General features: G+C 38.7%; 1 protein-coding gene across 4 annotated transcripts in view; it reads left to right on the top strand.

Moving 5' to 3' along the window:
* Positions 1 to 24,541, top strand: part of ARB2A (ARB2 cotranscriptional regulator A) — a 306,630-nt gene that overhangs the window by 186,122 nt on the left and 95,967 nt on the right. For all 4 annotated transcript variants that reach the window (XM_087815446.1, XM_087815443.1, XM_087815445.1 and 1 more), the window contains 2 exons: positions 6,865 to 6,981; positions 14,405 to 14,489. In XM_087815446.1, coding sequence (XP_087671572.1) covers positions 6,865 to 6,981; positions 14,405 to 14,489 — 202 coding nt within the window. The remainder of the gene's footprint in view (positions 1 to 6,864; positions 6,982 to 14,404; positions 14,490 to 24,541) is intronic.

The raw sequence follows: 24,541 nt of genomic DNA, 5'->3' as shown, positions 1-24,541 counted from the left end.
TGTCCTGGACTAACTGGAATGTACAGTAATCCTCTTTATGCCTAATTATTTCCTTCAAAAATATTTAAGCAAGCCAAAATCACTTTACATAATTGAGGAAGTGGGGTGGGTGTACTAGTTGTAGGACACTTCATAACTGCTACCCTATCAACACAAATGGTGATGTCACTGGAGTGTATAGATACCGTGTCTGAAAGGACACATTTCAGAAGTTAGAAATGAAGGTCAAGGTAATAACAGCCGTAGCTGACAGTACTGACTCCTTACTTGCCTTATCTGTGTATCCTTCAGCTACCCTATGAGGTGACAACTATTTGTCCCCATTTTTGCAACCTTATAATGATTAACCAAAAATAAAATATAGGGACATTTAATTCCAAAGCCTATAAATAACTACAACACTATACTGCCTTCCTCTGGACATTGTTCATAACTGTGATTATCTTTTTAAAAATATATTCAGCTAAACTCCCCTGTAGAAAACGAGGCAGTAAAGAGACTGTCTTCCCTCCACTCAGCATTGCTAGGCCTTGGCTCCACTGGGGGCAGGAAAGTGGAGCTACCACAGTGTGACTTCAGCGGCTTTGTTTTCGTTTCTGAGTGGATGGTGCTATTACTGGTCTAGCACTCTGATTACAGGGTTAAACAGACATGGTAATCAGTTCTTTCTCCTCCTCGGCCAGATGATTTTAGAATTATTGAACCACATACTCTAAGGAAAAAACAGCCTTTCATAACTTTTTCCTTTATGGATCTATAATTTTTAAAAAATAATATTTGCCATTAAGTGCATTCTAAGTTAAGCTTCCATTGCCCTCTACACCGAGAAAGAAGAATGTACCTAGTTTATCCCTACAGAGTAGTCTGCATTGTGTTTTTCTGGGATCACCTGTTTTAACCATGTACTATGTGCCAGGCCCTCTGCTAGTTACTTTATATTGAGTTCATCTCCCAGTAACTCTATGAGTTAGGTGTATTTATCTTCTCCCTTCTACCCGTGATGAAACTGAGACACAGAAAAAAATTGAAATGATTCACTCAAGGTATCATTACTAAATGTGGCAGAGCAGGGATTTGAACCCAGGGAATCTGACTCCTAAGTCCTTGAACCGAACCACTGCTTTCCTTATGAAGACTACTTACTTGAAAGCTTCTACTTTCAAAAAAATAAAAAAAATTGTGAATGCAGAACTGTGAGAGCTGAATGTCATACTTGTCTGAATTTCCTGCTGGGCAGTTTAGTCTTCGTATTTCATCTACCAGAGTGTGTGTATTTCAGTTGTAATCACTGGAGGTACTTCAAGGGCCTTGGATGACAGAACCAAGGTTTTAATGTTGCAGCAGAGATGGTGTTTGTTCTGTGAGTAGCATGCTATTGGGATTGACTTGTGCAAAAGAATCTTCAGGAAGACATTAGCAGACATTAGCAGGAAAGACTGCCAAACCCAGTGCTGGCTGATTAGTCATCTTGGCCCAGGGCACACTTTTAACCCAGTAGGATGGATAGCACACAGGGCAGTGTGCCATACGCTAGGGGAGGTACAGGCAGAAATGTAAAGTGATGGGAGAGGTTTGTGGTAAAATACCACAGTGTAGCAAACCACATAAAGACTACCTTCAAGTAGAATCACTGAGTATAATTATAATCTTCATAACAAAAATATGAAAAGATGCCAGCTTTTCATACTTTTCAAACCTTTGGAACAACTTAATCTGAAATCTTAAGGAGCTCTAGAGGGAGCCAATCTATTTATATACATATATATTTTTTAAGAAAGACATCTCAAACCTCAACCGTGCTGTTAGCCAGAGCGATGATTCATTCATGCTCATACAGTAGTAATGATCCTCAGATTTATAAACGTACACCAGTGTCAGATCCTAATCTAGAGGAAACATGCAGTATTTGATTTTCTTTCAGAATATTCTTTCCTGTACAAGTGATTCACATGCTGTAACCTTCACAGTGCATATGTGTAACACATGTCAGGGTTGTTTTTAAAAAGGTATTGGCTTTTGCTGATGAAAGACTTTAAAACATTTCCCTCAAACACATCTTTAAAACATATTATACATGCAAATAAAAGTATGGGCCTGCATGCACATGTGTGCATTCCTACCTCCAACCCACACTGGCCTTTTTCAGGAGGCCCCCTTGAACTTGAAAATATAAGACCTGTTTCTTCTTAGAGCCGTGGCTGCCAGGCCACAAATATGGGAAAGTGAAATTACCCATTTTTTCTCTCAGGTTTGGTTGAAGACAACCCAGTTTAGGTTTCACTTCTTCTTTAGATTGGGAGTATTGACCCTAGTCAGTTGGAGTCATAATTTCAAAACCCAAAGCCCTCAGCTAGAGATACAAAATTCTTCCAAAGAGTTCACAGCAGAGCTTCCCTGTAACATCACCGTCTGTCTCCCTGCCTTCAAAGCTTACCTTCTAAGCTAAGACAAATAAATGGCAACTTTTTATTTAAATTAGTAGAAGTAAAACATCTTTGTGTTTTCCCTTGCTGAAAGTAGCTCCTGGTAGAGTTCTGGAATAAATGAAACCCAGAGGAAGTTACAGCAGCTTGTAGGTACGAAAGGAGAACTAAGGAGCTTCTAGGGGGGCGTGTGAAGACAGCAGGCAGGCGCACCCCCGAGCGCCTTGGAGAAGCGCGGAGCTAGGTGAGCGGGCCTGCAGGGCTCCGGGGAGCGGGCAGCGGGCAGCGGCCCCGTGGAGGGCCGGGCACGCGGGGGAGAGTGAAGGCGGCAGCAGCTACCCCTCTGGTCTTCGGGTCTTCCCCTCGACAGACTCTCAACGGATCTCCCAGCTTTCCTCTCTTATTACGGTCTCGCAATGTTTAAGTGTTTACTCTAGCTCTGGGAGAAAATGATAATAATAAAAGGTTTTTGTTTCTTCTCAATTCAGCCCTATCAAAAATTTTAATAACAAGATGAGCCTGCGCAGGGATGGTACATGTTTTTTTAAGAACTTGATATTTATTGGGTTAGTTAAGCTTTTGTCAGACTTGGAACATGCAATACAATGAAGGAAAGAGATTAATTGTGTATATGCTAAGGTGAGAAGACTATGAGTGAATAAATGGATACAATTAAGGGGAAACAAAAATATCAGGTGAGAGCATCAAATATTTTGTATTCTCAAATCATCAATATGATTTATAGAAATAGAGTACCTAATTTTCCCTCTTATCCTAGACATCATTTATTTTAGAACTGTAATAATAATTTTTAAATACTGTTGATAGTTTGTTTTTTATCATGGCTGGTTTCTATCTTGGCATGATTTTTATAATTTCAACGTTCCTTACTGATCTGGATTTGGATCTTTTTTGGGGGTTTTTTTTTGCCATTTAAAAAAAATGTCCAAGTCAATGAAATGCTATACACATGAAAAGGGAATTAACCAAATGAGTTCATTTATATGACTATTATGGTATGTTACTAAGGAATAGATCCATGTAATACAGACAAAAGAACATAGGACTAAAGTCATGGTCAAATGTCACTTTGTATCTGTGTGACCCTTAACCAGTTTCTCAGCCTCAGTTTCCTCTTCTGCAAATGGAGAAATGATACAAGTGTTGTATATATTTCAATATTATTTCAGAATACAACAAGAATGAATATGTATTCATTTTTAAATTTGTGAAGTGCTATTCAGATATAAATAAATATTATACACACAAATAAAAACAAGCAGTATTTTAACTGTACATATAACCTATTAAACCAAGGGGTATAAGCCGCGCCCGGCTAGCTCAGTCAGTAGAGCATGAGACTCTTAAACCATGAGGTATCAAAATTATTTGTCACTTTTATCCAATAACATAGTGAAAATGTTAAAACAAAAATGGAATGTCCTTTCTGTTTGAAATACTGATATAGGTGTTAAATTCATCTTTATTATAATTGTTTGAAGAGATCATTTAGCAGGTATTTCATAGTTCATTCAAGAATACATGGAGCCTAGCTGGTGTGGTTTAGTGGTTGAGCACTGACCCATGAACCAGGAGGTCACAGTTCGATTCCCGGTCAGGGCACATCCCTGGGTTTTGGACTCAATCTCAGTAGGGGGTGTGCAGGAGGCAGCCGATCAGTGATTCTCTCTCATTATTGATGTTTCTATCTTTCTCTCCCTCTCCCTTCCTCTCTCTGAAATCAATAAAGACATATTTTTTTTTAAAAAAAGGAATACATGAAAACATTGAGATCACATGGTCCTTTGTCATCTTTAGAGACTAAGATCCCTTTGAAAATCTAATGAAAGCTGAGGATCTTCTCCCAGAAAAATATATGTATCTTATACAAACAGAATTTTGCAAGGAATTTTAAAGGTGTTTATATGATTGACATTTAGTAAGACTTTGGTGGGAAGGCTTCCTCCCTTTCAGATTTCTTGGTTTTCCAGACTATTACGGCCTTCTGATGTAGACTGTTATAAGAGTTGTTTTCCTGCCCACCTGAGCCTCCACCCATCCCTTGCTTTAGCTATATTCCGTCTAAGTTCTGTCTCCTAAACAGTCCTGATTCCCGTGTTCACGCTACCCTACCCTGCGGTTGCCATTCTCCACACTTTTCGTCAGTGCTCATTCCCAGGGGAGGCAGTACCGGAGGGAAGGGGGACATGGACCAGGCTAACAAATGTAAGAAGCAGGGGCTTTGGACAGAAATGGCAGTTGCAGGTGGCTCTGGTACCACCAGATGAGGTTGCAGCGAGGCTGAAACAGAGGTAAATAGTCTGAAAAACTAAACTGTTAAGATTTTCACTGATTTACAATTCTAACCCTACACCTTCAAATATTTGAAATTCTTTGTTACTGGGTCCATTTGTAAATAGCTCTTCATCGAGATCCTCTGTAATTTAACCATCCCCCACCTCTAATAATTTAATATGAAACTGACTTGTAAGATGTCAAGGACTATAACAGTGTACGAGGTTATCGTGCTGGATTAAAATACGATTTGATGTGATGTAAAGAAAAGTTGCACAATATCACATCTGTTGTATGAAATATCAGCCAGGTAGATGAACAGGCCAAAGTCAATGTAACAACTGAATATTCCTCCAGGTTCACAGAATTTTAATCCCCAGCTTTTCTACTTTTGCTACTAAATCCTCAACCTATTCAACACTTAATTTTATATCATTTCACAGACAGTCCTCAATATTTAGTGTCTTCAGACACCGCTACCGTAAATAAGTTGGCATATGTTAACAACCACCACAACAAAATCCAGGGTAGATATTTTAAAATGCAGACACATTCTTAGAATACCAGAAGTGCATGTTCTTATTCTGTAACTTCAGCAACAATCGCCCTAGATCTCCAAAAGTGTTACTGTTTAGAAAATGAGAGTAAGGACATGCAAGTTTTTCATGAGCCAGGTGGAGCCACTGTTGTGGAATTTTGCTTTTTATTATCTAATGTTGGTTTTAAATTTTTATATTCCAGTGCCAACATGATCCAATGAGAGTCTATTTTTAAAATAAAATCTAGAAGAAGGTAGCAAACTACTTAATAATGAATGTGAAGAATTGAGTTAGAGTATTATTTTATGCTTTTAAAAATATTATTGGTATTGCAAGGTGAATTTTTGCGGCAATATTGTATGTTGATAACCGACATTGATTTTAAAATTTCCACATTATATAAGCAGAAAACACCAGGAACAAAGATTTAAGGTGCAGAAATACTGCTGAGGTGGCATTAATGTGCATTAGATTCCTTTTAGGTAGTGTTCAGTTGAAGGGGATGTGCATATGCAGTGTTTAAAGAAATTTAAAAGCGAGAGAGACATTTTTAATTCAGGATGCCACCAGGCATTGTTTGGTATCATAAGCATAGCTTGCAACATTCTCGGTATGAGCTTTCATCACCATTTAGAATTCTCCCTTTCTTAATGTGGTACTGTATTTTTGATATACAATTTATAGAAATTAACAGTAAACGATAGAGAAATCACTTTTCTTAGAGGGCAGAAAAAACATTTGATGCAAGCAAATAGCGCATGCAATGAAATTCAAAGCTACTACTTATAGTATTTTTTATTATAATTTTTTATTAAGTTTTCTTCCATTTGTTGTGTGAAATCAGAGTCATTGGTGTTAGTAGATTAAAACCTTTTATGATTATTTTAATCTAGAATTATTATTTTCAGTTTCTTTATCTTGTAGACCACTAATGAATTCTTCAGTTTCTTCAAGTGGCTCTTTTTCAAATTTTAGAACCATTTAATTTTCTAGAAATAACATTCTGCAGAAAGAAGTTAAAGTGAATAGTTTGTCGACATAAAGACATATATTAGAAAGCAAATTTATATTGATAGGCTTTGACAAGAAAGATCTTTGTGGGCATTTGAAAAACACCAAGGAATTGCTAGGCCATGGTGAAGAGCAGGCTAGATAAATAAAAGTCACAGCAAGATCTTCTGTTCTTATGTGCCATCTTCTGAAAATTAATACGAGTTAGTCCTAAGTAACAGTGAGTTACAGGCACTAACTTCCCCAGACCCCTGAAACAGGAAGTGGTAGAAGAGAGGGTAAAAGAAGCCCTCAGGGAACCCTCCTTTTTCCCCCTGGGATCCCTTTAATCCTTGAATTGTCAAACCACCTGGAAATTATAGAGCTGTGTAGTTCTAAGACTTAAGTGGAATTATCTTTTTAAAAGAAAATATTAGGCCTTTTTACATCTCTGGACAAGAATAGGACATGTGTTCAGTGCAGAAAAGAGCAACTTAGAACAAGAGACACGTATTGCTTTTTCAATTTTTAATATAATATTATTATCTATGACTAAGCAGGCTGCACCCAGTAGAAGAATATTATAGCCAATATTTTATTTCCCTTTTTTGAAACAGATGATTCAACGAGAAGCAGATGTAAAAAGTAAGGTGACTGCTGTGGCGTTGACAGACTCTGTTCACAATGTGTGGCATCAAGACGCTGGCAAAACGATTCGAGAATGGATGAGAGAGGTGAGACTGGGTTTTTTTCAATGCTGAGATGAATGAGCATGAGCCTTTATATCTTGATCCCCCTCCAACTTATGTCACCTCCCACCCTCAAACTCCCTTTCTAGAGGCAGAACATTTATAGGGAATAGGAGAGAAAAAAAACAACTAGACATATTTGAAATAATAAGAGAAAACCCTCCTGAAGGACAAGTACTTTGAAAGCCCTCTTCCCTTTTTTGACTTTCTATAGAATATTATGTATGCATACAATATCCAGTAGGAACTTTGGCTGAAGAAGGTCAGGATCTGTTAAGAGATTATTATTCCCTGATATTTAAATTTTCCACTAGTTATTTAGCACTGATGCTGCATAATTACAGGAAAGAAACTTAACTGTACACTGGGTCTCCTCCTTCCTTGAAAGGCGGTCAGCAGTGCCACTCTTAAATGGATTGGCTCACTACTGCCAGTAGGGGGAGGAGAGGTAAAATGCTAAAATAGTGTTTTGCCAGACTCTTGAGCTAGAAGAAACCCAGGGGCTGGTCATGGTCCAGCCTTGGGTTAAGAAAACCTCTTGTCACACTATTTAAGGGCTAGTGAACCTGAAACTTACAGGGACTCATTGAACATGCTCCCATTTAAAAAAAGCAAAAAACTTTCAGCCCATTATTTCTTTTATTCCTATTACAGATAAACCACTGAAGTTTATATTTACCTTTCTGATATTTTGAGCAATTAACATCAGCTACGTCATGCTATAGCAGTTGTTTAGTCAAATCACATACATGAATGAGCTAGTTGACCTTCCTGATTTTATCCCAGTTTTTGTTCATAGAATATCTGGGCATTTATTTGGCTGACTTCTCACCATAGCTATGGTGGGTAACGTCTACCAGCCCTCACAGTGCACTGTAAGGACCAGAGAGTTAACATTTGAGGAGCTTCAAATAATACGACTAGGCTATATATATAATCCCATAGTGGTGTTTGCATAGTACCACCAATCTGTTTGTTTCCACAGTTGTTGTCACTACCCATTAGAAAATTACTTTTATCATAAAAAGTCCAAAATAGTTTTACCCCATTCCTCATAATGCTATAAACATATAAAGGTGGATTTTTCATCTATTCTAATACCCAGGTGTTTTCTGACCACATTGCTTTTCATATTTCTTCTTTTACAATGTATCTGCCCCCTTAATCCTTAATCATCTCTCCCAAGGGCTTGAACTTTTTCTAGAGAAATTTTATGTATTTCATGCTGTTCCTTTTTTGTGTGTGCTATTTATCTGTCCAAATGGAGACATGGACAGCTTCTCGAATTATATAAGTAGCAGGGTTAATAATGGACTGTTAGTACCTTTCCCCTCACACGTAACCAATGTGGAATTTAGGACCTGTTCCAAACTAGAAGCATCCTGTTCATCATTTTAATTGAGCAGTCTCTGTGTCTCATTCTAGGTGACAAATACAACACAATTTTTTTTAGATTTACTTTAAGACTGAATTAGGTGCCCCCTTCAAAAATCAGAATATATTCTGTACATTTTCCATCTGACTGAAATAGGCAGTAGTTAAAAGCATCTTAATTTAATCAAAACTGCCTTTTTTTTTTCTTGCTACTAGCTTTTATAAAATTTTTTAAATGTTATAAAATTTTACAAATGACCTATATCTTGAATAGTTCTTTCCACTCCCTTGATTATGCCTTGGGCATGAAGCAGCATGAAGAGCTTTGCATTGTGACATACCAAAATTCAAACCCCAGCTCAGTCACCCAAGTGACTGTCATCCTGGGCAAGTTGTTTAATATCTTTGAGATTCAGTTTTCTTATCTATAAAATATAATACCTACCTTGCAAACATGGTTGGTAAAGAAATAGAACAGTGTAAAGAAATAGCACATGTGTAAAGAAATAGCACAGTTGTTGGCACTTTAAAGAAGTTAAATAAGCACAGTTATTATTGTTATTACCTTCTCACCCCCAAATAATATAAAATACATGAACCGTATTTTTCTTTTGATTTATGAATGATTTTCCTATTCAAAATATCTTGCAAAAGAGATGAACACGGAATTAGGAGAACTGAGTTTTGATAATGATTCTGGCTTAGTCACTCACTAGGTAAATCAATAATTAAGGATCAAGCATGTACCAAGTACTTTGCTGAGACTTACAGTCTTGGGAAAGCCAGTTTATCTTTTTCTGGACCTAGTTCATAATTGTGAATTAGAGATCATAATTCCTATTCCATCTATTTCCCGAACTATTTTAAGAATCAATGATGATGACCAAGAAGAAAACCCCTTGAAAAGCAAGTGGTTCTATATAAAGAAATGCAATGTATTATTATAGAACATAACTATAATATCCCAGAGATAAAACTTATTATAGTTGATGGAGCTTTGAAATTATCCCTGCTCAGAGCTTTCCCCAAAACAAGAACAAAAAAGGAAACTATAGAGGACTGTCCCAGATGTCCTTTTAAGAACTCACTAAATGGGGGCACCCCCACCTGCACCCCTTGTAGAGAATTTACCTGATTTGACAAGATAAGAGTCCAGTGTTTTCCAACACTTAGGATGAAACTCCATCTCCTGTTCTTCAGCCTTTTTAAGCCCTGTCCATTCTGCAAGACCCCTTGAAATAATGAAGACTAACAAGCCTGAGGTCAGTAAATAGAAAGGACTGTTGAGCATAGATGTTGGGAACAGCGTGGTGGAGTAACCTTTGCATCCCTGATCGTCCCCTTCCTCCACGCCTCCTGCTCTAGCCTCATTTGGAATCAGCTCAAAAACTGAGATAGTTTTCAAATATCCCGCCCAAGAAAAACACCTTAACTAAGCTGAACTGAAATGTCACTAAAATTAGGAGTCTAGTTATAGATGAAGCAGAAGTGCTTTCTGCCTCTTGATGACTGGCTCATTTCACCAAACACTGCTTAAAATTGGGAAGCAGGACAGTGGTGCAAGTTGCTTACTCATTTCTGTTATACTGCAAATTAGTAAAAACTTTTTTTGTTTTATAAGCCAGTTTAAATGAATAAAATTATTGACGTTAAGTATTTGTTTACTATTAAAAAGCTGATTTTTTAATCCTCTCCATTAGCATACAGAAAGAATGTTAAGTACTGTATTTTTGTATTACTTGTATAATTGTAAAATAACAATTTCTTTTAAAGAAAGAAGGTCAGAGAGGGCTACTTTTGGCAATTACTCCAAGGGAAATCTACTCCCAACCAAAAGACTAAGCATACATACTAAGCCAGCCTCCTGAAAAGAGGCGAAAAGTGACCAAAGGCAGCTCCTAGGAGACACTTCTCACCCAGGCTCCAGGACTGTAAAGGCTGAGTGGGCAAGGATGACCTGGAGGCTATTATGTTGTTATGTCAAGTGAAATAAGCCAGACACAGAAAGGAAAATTCTCCATGATCTGACATATATGTGGAATCTAAAAAAGGTCGAACACACAGAAGCAGAGAGTAGGCCAGTGACCACCAGTGGCAGGGAGGCGGGGAAATGGGGAGATGGTGGGCAAAGAGTACAGAGTTGCAGTTATGTAGGTTGCATAAGTCTAGAGGCCCGATGGTCCGGCATGATGACCATACTTAATAATATTGGACTGAGCCCTGGAAATTTGCTAAGAATAGATTTCAGTTTTTCTCACCGCACACACACACACACAAATGGTATCTATGTGAGAAGATATGTTAATTAGCTTGACTATAGTAATCATTTTACTGTGTATATGTATATCACACATCATGTTATATCCCTTAAATGTATAGCTTTTGTCTTAAGAAATAAAAATAAAAATAAAAAAGGCTGAGTGGGCAGATGTCCTTTCCTGGCATAGCCCTAGCTTCTGAAAGTCTCCGGCCAAGCGGGATGTGTGGTTCTACCTATCCGTCGGGAACCCTTACCTGTCACCGTGCAGCTGTGTGTCAGCGCTGGAAACTCATCCTGGTGAACTGTAGTTGTTCTTGTCTGAGGAGACAGTACCTGCCACATTAAAGGCCGGTGTCTAAGGCGTCGGTTATTTATAACTCAGACAAATGAAATAAAATTGAGAAAAATCCTAAACTCAGCCAGGGCAACGGGCATCTCCAAATTCTCCCAAATGCCTTGCATACGAATACCTACTGCCCACTTTCTCTTTAAACATAATATGCTAAACTCTAACCTTCTATAAACATTTTAATTCATTTCATATCTACACTAAAATATTGTCAGCCCTTTGTTTAAAATGTCAAAGAGAGTCACTTGGTAGTGTGGCCTAAAGGCGCTTGAATCTAGCTTGATACTGCCCGAGCTTTTAGATTTCACAAAGAAGACAATGTACAACCTCCAAAGCCCGGAAGATCATCGTTTCAGAGTAAAAGCCCTTTACATTGACAACACTTAACTTTCAGAAACGCTCACTTATAGTAGCTGTTTTTCTCTTTTTCGCTCAGCCCCGGAAACCCTGGTTGCAGGACCGGCGCCCGGCGCTCGTGGGCCGGGCGAGGCGCCCGGGGCGCCGCTGGCCCCGCGTCCGTGCTGCGCGCGCGGCCCGAGTACAACCCCCAGGGCTGCGAGCACGCTCAGCGCGTTCTGAGGTTAGACAGGGTGTTTTTTCTTCTTCTTTTTTTCTTTTTAATTCTTTTTTAATTAATTTTTTTAATCCTCAGCCAAGGACGTGTTTAGAGAGGGGGGTGGTGAGAGCGAGGAAGGGAGAGAACAGGAGAAACCTGAGTCTGAGAGAAACACCAACAGGGGGCCCCGCGCGGCCCGCGCCTTCTGCTGCCGGGCGCTCCCCGCCCTGAGCCCGCGGCCACGCGGGCCTTCTTAGCCAGCGGCTCATCTCAGCTGAAGGGCAGGTGGGGAGCAAGTGGGGGCGGAGAAGAGGCATAGAATAAGCATTAGAACGGCGGCAGAGATTTGCTTTCTAAACTATAGAAACGCATCTCAGAGCGGGGCTTACATTTGCTAAGATGGAATTTCAGGCCGTTTCAATTAATATATAATGACTGTGTCTTTCTCAAAGTTCTTTCTTTACATATCTATCCAAGTATGGTACATTATTTTCTTTCATTATTCTCTGTGGCATGGCAAACGTTTAGCTTGTTTTGCCCATTTTTCTATATATTTCCCCCAGGCCAGGGAGGGGACAAAAATTTCACACATGCACATGTATATACTCATCAAACTTATGGCATCAAACCTTTACAGTTCCACACAGCTACTTTGTCATTCCTGAGAACTTTTGGACGTACTCACTTTAACTATAGAGTATTGATTTTTTATCCTATTTTTATGAGAGATCAAAGCCCAAACATGTGCCTAGATAAAAACTGGAATTTCGGAATCATAAAACAGAAACATATTTTGCTTTAAATGTTTAAGTTAAAGGTGACCTGGATAAAATCCATTTTGTTCAGCTTTTTAAAGTCAATGATAATGAGTTAGAAAGTGATTAATCACCTGCACGTTGCAATGTGCCATCACTTTTATTAATACTAGAAATATCCTATACGATGTGGTTTTACATATGTGAAGTGTACCAGAGCAGCATTAAGAGTGACATATCACCTGGGTAATAGCTGACTTTCATCAGATTTGGAGGTACTACCAGGGTGAATAATAATTAAAATATATGCCTAATCGCTGCCTGTCTGTCGGTAGTGCTAATTGCTGTCATTGAAAAGACTGAATTGTTTAAGAAAGAGAGAGAGAAAGAGAAAGTCATTCTTCATTGAAGCTATCTCCCTGTATCATTGGGAGCCTATTTTTAGTACCTATAGAAGTCATGATTTTTGAATTTATTAGGGGCTGTGATGAATGATAAAACAAATCATCCATTTACATATCTTGACACTGCTTTGGAGAATACTTATTTCTTACAAGCAAGTGTCACATTGTATATAAAAGCTGGCTAATTGTCTGCTAATCTTCTGCATTATCTAGAACTCTCTGATGTGGTATTCTCTCAATAGTAATATTAATTTTACTTATTTCAAATGTATGAAATATCTTCTAAAACCCTATTTCTTTTATAATTTCTGTTCTCTCGCATTGTATAATTTTGCATTCAGCTGCTAATTAAGATTAGGAGTGCAAGTTAAGAATACATATCCACTTTAAACCCTCAAGCTTTTGTAATACATGCAAATACTAATATTTTATCCGTTTTAAATGTAAAAAAAGAGAAAGCATTTAAGAACATTACGAGATGTTGTGTTTGTTTTCATGGTTTTTTTCCACACAGTTCAATAGTTTCATTGATCTACTGTTTCTTACAAAAATCTGCCATGCTTTGTGAACTTCACTTTCTAATCTCATACAGCAACCCTTCCTTTATGTTACTCCTGCTCTCCCTGGTCCCAGAACAGTAGGGTTGCCTTGACAAATCTATTCAAAAGCCATTCCTCGGCCTTTATTGGTGGGGACTGGGGCCTTTGAAATTCTCTCCTCACTGAAACACAGCTGACATCTTCTTCCAGACAGAATGAATTAAGGAAACACAATAAGACACTTGATCTACCAGTCAAGGATCTTTCCACAGTGAGGACGGATTCCATGGTGCACAACCAGGGCAGCAAGCATCTAAAAACACACAATACGTGGTTGTTTACCAGAATAGCAATCGGCGATTTTTCCAGCATGATTGATAGGATGATTTCTTTCAAAATAAAATCTGTCTGGAAATGCATTGTGTGTGTGTGTGTGTGTGTGTGTGTGTGTGTGTGTGTGTATTGGAAAATTATTAAAAGCCATATATGAGGTTAATCACATTTTTTTAAGCCAAACTTCAAATCAGACTTAAAATGCATGGAAAGAATATAGATTATTTTTCATTTGTCTAAGTTGTAGATCATTATTATCTTAGAGGTTAATCTTTAATATGGAAGGCTTTGTGTCCTCAGACACACAGCTACAATTCACCAGATTGTGTTTATTTTGAACTATTTAAGACATCCCTCATTGAACCAGGTTGACATAAAAATTAAAAGATAGTATAATTTTATGGGCCAGATTTTGAGGAGTAAGTACAAAATCTATTTCTTCTAGTATTACAAAGACAAAGTATATAGTTTGAAAATGTAGCTACTTTTTCACGTGTTCAAAGTGATATTCATTTCCATCTAAAGGTTAATAATGGGCACCCTTTTTAGTTTCTTTTAATTATAATTCTAGCCATCTCTTAGACATATACTGCAGCATGGTTTACAGAAGGTCACATGTCTTAGTATCAGCACACATGATTCACTGAGCTGCAGAAGGTAAACTTTTTCCACAATCATGTTGGTCATGAATAATTACTGTTTGCATAAGAAAACCTTTTATAGTGTGTGAAAAATAAACTGAACATACTTCTAGTGGATAAATTAATCTCTACAACCTGAAAAGTTGGTCTTGGCTTAAATTATGTTTCAGTGCAAAATTGTCTCTATTATATTGCAGAACTGTTGTAACTGGGTCTCTAGCTCAGAACCATTAGACACATCTGTGGAGTCCATGCTGCCCGACTGTCCCCGAGTCTCTGCAGGTATGTGTTTGATGAGATGTATGTTGGTTTTCTTGAAGATTAAAAAATATGCCAATGAAATGTGGAATTCTATATTACAAATTAAGCATGTTGTTCTGCCTTGAATCTTTGAATGAGTTATTGGTAACATACGACATGGGTCTCATCCACTACCAGAAATTTTTTAAGTAGCTGCAGATGCTTACCAACGAACTCCATAAAGATGAGTGGGTGAAACGATCTGAAAGCAATGTGGACAGTTGCTGTTGAAGCTTAGGGAGACAAGACGTCCATAAATTAAAAACTGATTATAAAGCAAGGACTGGGGAGTCATACAGGATCTCAGAATATTTGTTTCTGATTGAGTACCAACTCAGTGATGCAATAGCCAGTCAAGGCTCTGAATTCAGAAAAAAGAGACTGCTGTGGTGTAGAGTCTTTAGAAAAGTTTTCATGCAGAAGATTTTGGCTGGACTTTGTGTGTTAGGATTTAGAATGTCAGAAGTGCAGGATGGCATTTTAGACAAACGAAACAGAGCAATGTAAGGAGTGGGTGCTAGAATGGATCTGAAGATGTTCACAGGAAACTAAGGCAAAACTGGCTGCCTGTTGAAAGGAAAGAGGTAGGGTGTGCACCTCAGGTGGGCTCCAGACAATGTAAGGATGGCTGGTACTGATTCCCAGCCTACAGAGTTTGTACTCTTATCTCTGATCTCTAGATAAGAGGAAATAGTCACGTTTTTTATTGCTTTCTGGTTTTGGCTTTCACCATTCCCAACCAATTTTGATGGTAAATACAAATTGAGCAACGATATCTGGTTATGGCTACAGAACAGAAATGGGCTTGCTTTGGCCACAGGTGCCAGAGAATAAGCAGAAGTTTTGAACATGAACTATTCCATACAGCATTCAGAGAAGAGAGTGAATCACTACGCACTTAGAGTTGCAGACTTGTTTATGCATTTGAAGGAAATAATTTGGACAGCAGTTTAAATACTAGATAAAGAACTGTTATAACTAAATTTCACTCTCATTATAGCTAAACTTTCCAGGTCTGTGAGCAGGGTTCAATTAGAGACACAGAACAGTAGGAGATATATATACTATAATATATATACATATGTATATGTGTGTATGTATGTATATATGTATGTGTGTGTGTTATACAATTGATTTTCTTTATTAGTGGTGGTTATGTTCTATAAAGTTGCTGAATTATTGAATACTGAATTATTACTCCTAGGGAAATTACAGGGTTAGGTTTCTGAAAGCCTCTGGTCACAAGACTTTCATCAACTGATCAATATAACATGTGTGAGCTCAAAATGGCTGCTGCTTCACTTGAACCCCCCAGATTTCCCATGGAAGTCTCCCTGTGTATCATCCTAACCAGAAACATGCAGTTTGAAAAGAAATTCTGGGAAACATAGTTCAACCAAGTCAAACTGACATTACAGAGCCTTCACAGTCCACCCCTTGTCAACTTGGTGCTCCGATACATCTTCTTACATAAGACTTAGTCTTCAAATACGGACATTAACAAAGTCATATTTTCACCTAACAAGATACAACTCTCCCGTGTACAACCAAAAACACACTAACCCTGTCCCCAGAGAAGGATACAAAGCCAGTGTATTGTCCTTGGCTGGTGTTCATTCTTCTCACCTTTGCTGTCCTGTATTCTAAATACTGAGAGATAAAGCTAATCGCTAGTGACACATCTTACATGACATGATAAGGGAATTAGAGAGGAGAATAAAAAATGTATTTAGTATACATGTATTCATATCAAAATAAGGAAGAAATACTCCTAACTATTACCTTTCTTATTTTTGTGACTGGTCATGAAGTTGTAGCTGATATTTATAACTACCTTTATTCTATATTCCCTTTGCTCTCAGCAAGCACCTCAACCGGCCGTGGCTGCTTTCCTGGTGGGATGACCCCATACCTTCCTTCCTGAAGGGTCTGGGACATTAGCAACCCTGGCTGAGTTAGATTATAGTTTCCTATTGACATTAATCACAAGGAATATTAACATGTCCTGGATGATTTCCTGCATTGCAGACATGATCCTCTTAATCCCTCATTGTGTAGTAGCAACTCAGTTTTCCCCTAATAACAGCATTAATCCCCCCAGCCAGTATAGTAACACTCTCCATTCCTTGTTAACTCAGTGGTAGAAGGAGCCCAAGGTAGCAAGATGGCATTCTCAGCTTCCAATTGAATGGGATCGTTGTCACCGGAAGGAAGCATTCCTTCCTATGGAACTAAGACCTTTAGACCAACACAGCCTAAAGTCATGGGAGTGGGAAGCCACAGTTTTGCTAGTAATCACTAAGGGTAATAAGAAGAAAAGCCAGTCCCATTTCCATCCCTTCATTCCCAATCTGGGAGAAATAGGACAGTATATTAAATGCTGATTTAGAGCAAATACCACATCCCGAGGACATTGTTTCAGCCCACAAGTTGTTATCGGGGACTGTACCTGAGTCTTTAGAAACTCCTTTCACCATTCTCTCCAGCTTGCTGCGTAAGGGTGATGGGGAGCCTGGGAAGACCAGTGAATGCTGGCAGACCTGAAGCTGTTTCTCGCCCTCACGCTTGCTCTCTCTGATGGAAGTCAGCTGCCAGGTTGTGAGCTGCGCTGTGGAGAGGTCAATGTCGCAAGGAATTGGTGTCTCTGGCCAAGAGCCAGTGAGGACCTGAGGCCTGCTAACAACCACGTGAGGGACCATGGAAGAGAATCCTGTCCCCGTTGAGCTTTGAGATGCCTGCAGCCCTAGCCAACATCTTGATTGTGGCCTTATGAGAGACCCTGACCAATTACCCAGCTAAGCCGTCTCAGATTCCTGACCCCCAGAAACTGGGGGTGATAAATGTGTAGTGTTTTCAGATACCAAGTTTTGGGGTGATTTGTTCCACAGTGGTAAATAATTATTAATGCAACAGGGTTAAACTTCAACTTCCATGCTCTCTCAAGCCTAAGTAGAAGCAACCTTAACTTTTTTGAGACTAAAGCCTTGTAAAGCTCCTCTTTGCTCTGATACCGTGGGATTTAAGAGCAACTCTTCCTAAAAAGGCACTAAAAAGCTCATCGAAGACAATTCATTCTTGTACTTGCTCCCTCACTACCTCATTAGACATTGCTGTACGATTTATCAGAGAAAGGGTATTAAGTTTTTTCTTTATCACACTCTTTAGATTTTATATTAAGCCATCTCACTATTCAGCTCTTCTCTGACCAAAATTTCCTTAGGGCAGAACTTGCTATACTGTGTAATTTTCTATTCCCAGTAGGTTTTTATTCCAACAAATTTAGTTTAAATCAGGAGGAGATTCCATGTAAACTCCCCAGCCTAGTTCTCAAATATTTATTGAGCACGTATTACATTCCAAGCACTGTTCTAGAAGCTGGGGACTTAGCAGTCAACAATAGCTTATCATGACTATTTCCTCCCCAAAAAAATTGTTTTTAAAGAACTGTTTCCTGGCCCTCTGCAGTGGGATTGGTTCCTGCTTTTGAAACTAGTATCAACATTAGGTTGCATCAAATGAGAAAAGAATTAGGGTAGGCATCCCAGCGTTTTTCACACCAACTTATAAAAATGGACGGCTTTCCATCAAAATCACTGATTTCCCTCAAAGAATCCTTACAGAAATATTAACAAGGGGTATGACATGATCAAAATGGGCTTTTAAAAAAGATTAATTTAGTAAATGGGTAAAAGAGAGGAGCAAGAAGCAGGAAAGAGTAGACTCAGCAGGCTGTGACAATAAAGCAAGTATATGAGGTTGGTGGCATGTCCTGGAGTGGTGGCAATGGGAAAGGAGAGGAGAGGAGAGCCCTTGGACTCCTCACTCCTTGATGATAAATAGGTCAGATGTGGAGGCTAAAAGAAAAGGAGACAACTGTAAGTTCCAATGAAAGTTACTGGGATAATGAAACTGTCATTGCCAGATAGGGGACCAAGAAAGGGAAATGACCTAAGGAGAAAAAATGATTTATGACTTACTTAATTGGAGTGATAGCAACTCTGGTGATGGCAGGAAATTCGAATGGAAATAACCAAAGGTTGTTGAAGTACCTTTGCAACACCTAAAATTCTCTGATCAATAATCCTCTTATCTCTAATTTAAAATGTTGATATTACTTGAAGATTTCAACACGTAGACTGACCACAAGTTAGTATTGAATATCCAGACTATGCATTCGATTTAGTGAAATCTTTTTTCCAGCTTTCAAAATTATAAACTTTTTGTTGTTGTTATAATATGCTTTTATCTTTTAACTACAAGTTTCATGGTCATAGCAGTAAAATTACCTATTAAAATACATACTCATTTAATACTGTATTTTTCCTGTTATTATTAAATATGTTTTCTTCTATACAAAAAATAGATCTATTGCTCATAATAGCTTAATTTTATGAATGTTATTTACCTGTGAATATATAGTTTAAAGACAGATGCAGTGAAATTTTTAAATTGTAATTAAAGTGTCACTGATAATTATTTTCAGTATAGTCATATTGTTTCTACTTTTCTTTTGAAACCAACTGTAATACTTAACAGTGCAACACTTGCAAGTAAGCAGTGTTGCACCTTCCACTTAAAATGAAGTCTGACTTTTCAGTTGTCATAACATATAGTGAATGGTGGAATTTTGATGGAGCTTGAGTATGTGTCTAGTGCCCTATTTCTTCCTTTTTCAGTAGCGTTTCCTACTAGTAACATCAGCCAGCTGAAAACAGTTACTCGGAGAATTATGTAATAGGTTAATAGGATCTGGTTTAGAGTGTAGCCCACGTTGGGATTGTTGGTGCATTTGTTGTACAGTGACAGCAGCAAATATCTGCCCAGTGATCTTGTAGAAATGTTGTGAATATAATTTTTTTAGTGTCTGGGGGCGGTATATTTTGACTTCATCAGAAGGAAGGCGCTATTAAAAAAAAAAGTAAGGTGGTACTATATATTTTGATTAGGCATTTTAGAATTTAAGGCTATAATTTATTTTAGAACTATTATTGATCATTTTATTCCTCTAGGAGTGAAAAGACATTTCTAAAAATATTCTTCCTTCCATTTCCATGTCTGGTCTTATTTTTAAACAACAAATAACTGAGTTATTCACATTTTCCTGTTTTCTGTGACACTGATAGGGTCACAAAACATTACACAGAAACCAGAGGAACAGAAAGGTAGAAAATATAGTGAAGAAATGAAAAGGGAAACTAACAGTGAAAAGAAAAATGTTCAGTACAGCAAAGAAATCGAGACACAGCAAAGCTTCAAGAGGCACTGGGGTAGCAGTAAAGATGAAATTAGAAATGATCTTGCATGGTGTGCTGCTCCCCAAAGATAGCTAATATAATGTTTGGCTGTGTGTGAGGAGGCATTCCCCCAGGGTGAGTGAAAGGAAAGCAAAACACAAATGGTTGAAAGCAGACAAGGTTACGGAGCATTGACATCTGACTTCTTACAAGTCTGGACACAGCTTGTTTGGCTGGCACGTGACTGGCAGACTGCTCTTTGCCAGGCTGGCTCTCAGGGCTGCTGCGAGAGCTCCTATACTTTCAGCCCCTCCGGTTGTGCTTCTTACACGCCTCTCTGGGTATGTGCGTTCAGTCTGCACGCACTCATTCGGCAAGTATTTACTGTGGACCGAAGCTGCTCCAGGGGCCAGGGACATAGCAGGGAGTTACAGCAGATAAGGTCCCACATGGAGCTTACATTCTAACAGCAGAGACAGACAGCAGACAAGGTAAACGGGAAAGCATATTGTATGTTAGATAGTGGAAATTGGTAGGAGAAAGATAAAGAAGGGAGAGAGGACCTGAAGTATATGTGTGTGGAGGGGAGGATCTGAATTGTTAGGGAGGTGGCCAGGGAAGACCTCACTGAGCCCATGACATTTCTAGGACATGCCTGCTAGTCCTGCTCTGCCACCTCCCACTGATAGAAACAACAGTATCGCCAGTCTGACTTCAGAGATCCTTTTCCTAGACTTCAGGGTTTCTGTTCCGCTCTGAAATCTGTGCCCTTATTCTGTCCCCACATTCTCTTGTTCTGAGTCCTTGAAAACCTGACCAGCACATCAGACCCATGTTACCAGTCCCTTAAGGTGCATGGTAACGATAAAGCTAGTGGCCAGCGAGTTGTTAAGGTTGCTCCTGCCCCGCTCTTCCGCAGGCAGCACACACAGGAAAGTGTGCCGTCTGCACGGCACTCGGGGGTTCACAGACAAGGCCGCTTATGTCCAGGGGCGAGGGGCCGCCCTGAAGGTGAGGGAATCGATATTTCCATACACCTGTGCCACCAGGCACGCCGGATGGAAAGCTCTGCCTCACAGCGTCAGTTTTTCCCCTGAAGCTAAATTCACTAAAACAATGTGGTCTACGTAGCTGGTGCCTGTCAACATATTTCCTCCCAGAACGTGTATTATTATTTCCTCGCCCTTGTCATGGCTTGAGACAGGCTTTTCTCTGTTATTTCAGCTTTCCTAGAACAGTCGGTGTGAATCTGGGTACCTAAAAATTAGAGCAATAACAGCATAAATGTTGAAAAAGAAGAAAAGGGGGCGAGAGCCTTAGTAGATCTCTTAAGAGTTAAGAATTAAACTTGAAAATTTACTATATGTAGATGATCCTGTCTTGGTTGTGAATATAGGAGAAGGGGGCTGCTGGTCACGCTTTCCTAAACTGTCAAGCCTCATCTCCCCACCAGAAAAGAAAGTGGAAAATTAGTAATTTCTAGGTGAATTTGAAATGTAGAGAACCTGCTAATGTAATCCTAAGTTAGTCCAGATTGACTGTTTACATTGACTAAACTTACTGAGTATTTGCTAAATATTCACTTCACTTTATTGCTGAAAATATGTTTGAGGAAATGGCACTAAAGAGTTACATCTCTTCTTTGTTAGTGAATAATCACTTCTACAGATAGCAATGAAAAAGCATCAGTAACTGCTTCCAGAACGTGGTGTCATTCAGAATGTGTAGACAAGTTGAGTGGTCTAATATGTTTTTAGACACAGCTCAAGTTAATTAGGTAATTGAAAATCTATACTTTGCCTTGTAAACAGACCTTAAAATTAAGAGCATATTAGCACATATGATACTGTGCCACTTTCTGACTCCATGTACTGCACAGGAATTGCCGCATTCCTCTTTGCATCCAAAGGATGCCGATTCTAGCCCTTCCAACGATGCTGTCAGTAACTAGACAGTACTTCTCAGGCAGTTTTTGTTCTTTACTGTAGAAGTGGCCTTGTAGCTGTTGCTCATCAGTTAGCTTCCCTGTGTATTGTTCGGTGCTACCTAGTAACTGTTAGTTCATCTAAGGGATTATTCTAAAAGTTGACCACCAGAAATTCTTGTGTTTTCAGTGAATCAGTCATTATAATTAATTGGAATCAGGAATCCTGGGGCAATGACTGATGAAAGAATCATTTAAAATAACCTATTTAAATACGGAGGTAGGCAAAAGTAGGTTTACAGTTTGCGTATGCAAAACACCTCATTCTTGTATTGTTATTTATTGTGTGACATACAAACCATTGTAAGCCTACTTTTGCTCATCCCTGTACATGATATTTATGTAGATCACCAATATTTGCCCTGATATATACTTAATCAGGCCCAGTGTTATCCTGTGATTTTGACTCTCAGTTTTTCAGTAATCACAGTGAATATAAGTAGTCTCATTCCAGAAATCTCACTTTAAAAAAATTAAAAATAGCCACCATGTTTTTTACAGCTTTCTGAACCAATTTGTGAAAATCCTTCGAAGAATTTGGCAGTAAAGGTGGCAATCTCCTTTTACTGAGCTAACTCTTCCCTTTAAAGATAAAAAATTTTAAGACTAATTATTTTTGGAATGCTTTTAGATAAATAACTGAATAACGTGCATTTTACTTGTACCTAAAAGTTATGTTATGAACTAATTTGGAAGAGCTCTTACTTTTACTATCCCCATAGTAGTGTCCCGTGGCTCTTAATGCTGTGTACCTGATTGTTGGAAAAGTAAGTTGGGGGCCACCAGTACCTAAGACAGAAACTTTCATCCTTTTACTATAAGTATTGGTCTCCTTTGCCATGGCTGCCTGAGCTTCACTTGTCCTCTGTTTCTCCTTCCCTCTGTCACGTTTTGTCTGGGCCCTTGCTCTTGGTGGCTCTCCCTGTGTCTGTATATTTCCCTCTACTCTTTCTCTCTCTCTCTCTCTCATCTGGGTTAGCCTCTGTGTATGATTCTTTTCCTACAGTTTCTGTCTTCTGTGTCTTCCTGACTTCAGTCTCCCCACCGAGGGACTCTTTGTCCTACAGCCTCTGGGATCACCTCTCCTGCAGCCCAGTCTCCTCCTGCGCCTGCCTGACCTGTGTGGTTCGCTGAGTTCACTGACCTTTACTTCTCTTTGTCTGTGTGATACGTGCCTCCCTTAAGCCACAAGGTCTCTGCTCTTGCCACATATTCCCTGTCCGCTCCCACTTACACCCTTCCTGCTGGCTCTGTCTTGTCACTGAGAGGCATCAAGTCACCAGAGATAAATCTGCTGGCAAAAATACCCCAAAACATACCTCTTCAGAGAAATTGCATTGCTTTCTAGAAGTGATTCAAAACATCTAAAATAAATACGTTGGTACAAAGTGAAAATTCCAAATGAACATTAGGCACCATAGATAAGCCAAATGTGTTCTATTTATAAAATCCCAAGATGTTCTAAGTTGATTATCAGCAGTTTAAAAGCAGGGCTATATTTTTTTAAGTTTTTGTTTCATCATATTCTTAAAATATAGTCTTACTTTAAAGGAAAGTAGTTGTATTTAATGATATTTTGTGAGGTAATTTGTTTGATCAGTGACTTTAGTTATTAAAATTGATTTAACTGATATATCATATGTCCAAATATTCTTTGAGAACTGTACTAGTATTTCTGTCCATATTGTCTGTTAATATCCCCTCCTGCCATACATATCTCACCCCAAGTATTCAGTATGTTATACCAATAAATAAAGAAGTCATATACCAGCTAGTTTGCAGGTATTTTGAATAATCTCGTGGCACAATCCTTGACAGAATTCAGTTGTATTGCAGAATTCATAATTTCTAAAATACTATAGAAGTTACTTGTCGAAAATTTGGGCAAAGATACTTGAGCATAATTTTTTTTAACTCTATGTTATTACAACTTTAATGTTCTTATTCTGTGTACTTTACCTTCAAGTATCAGTTTTTCTTAGCTGCATAAAATTTCTTTGATGTCTTACCTTGTGGTACAGTTTTCTAGGTAAAAATTCACACAAAGGACTGACGGTTTAATTACTTCAGTTGTTTTGAGGTAGTTTTAGTGAACTAAATTGCTGTAAATTTATTGGGATGACATTGGTTCAGGTGTGGTTCAGGTGTACATTTCTATGATACGTGTAAACTCTCAGAGAGGTGGAAAGCGACTCTCCTTATTATACTCAGCTGCTGCAGTTTTACTGATTTCCTGACTTTGCTTCTTAGACCCAGAGTGGGGCCTCCCTGTGACTGGTCTCTGGATCTCTCTCCTTTGCCTTCTGTTTTGCTCCTGGACTGATGTAGTTCTGAAGGATCTACACCGACCCTTTGGGTGACAGTGCCTTTCTGCCTTGATGCCTGGTCAATGCTGGGTGACTAGGGCCTCTGCAGAGTGGAGGAGACTAAAATTAGCACCGTCTGCTGTGCCTCGACCTCTCTGACTTCTACACCATTCTTAGATCTGGTCTGTTCTGTTGAGGTAATCACATTAAAAATGTTAGGCTCTTTTGTTGCATTGTGCTGTGTGTGTGTTTTGTTTTGTTTTGTTTGGAGACTACCAGAGAAATGAAACTTCACATATATTCTTCTTTTTATTAAATTTATTGGGATGACATTGGTTCAGGTGTGGTTCAGGTATACATTTCTATGATACGTGATCTGTATACTGCATTGTGTGCCCACCACCCAAAGTCAAATCATCTTCTGTCATCATATATTTGGCCCCCTTTACCCTTTACTATCCCCTCACCCCCTTCCCTCTAGTAACCACCATACTATTGTGTCTTTGAGTT

The sequence above is a fragment of the Miniopterus natalensis genome, chromosome 3, assembly GCF_054644295.1.
Source record: "Miniopterus natalensis isolate mMinNat1 chromosome 3, mMinNat1.hap1, whole genome shotgun sequence".
Classification (NCBI taxonomy): Eukaryota; Metazoa; Chordata; class Mammalia; order Chiroptera; family Miniopteridae; genus Miniopterus; species Miniopterus natalensis.
Note: the sequence above shows the minus strand (reverse complement) of the source record. Positions and strands in the feature narration are given on the sequence as shown.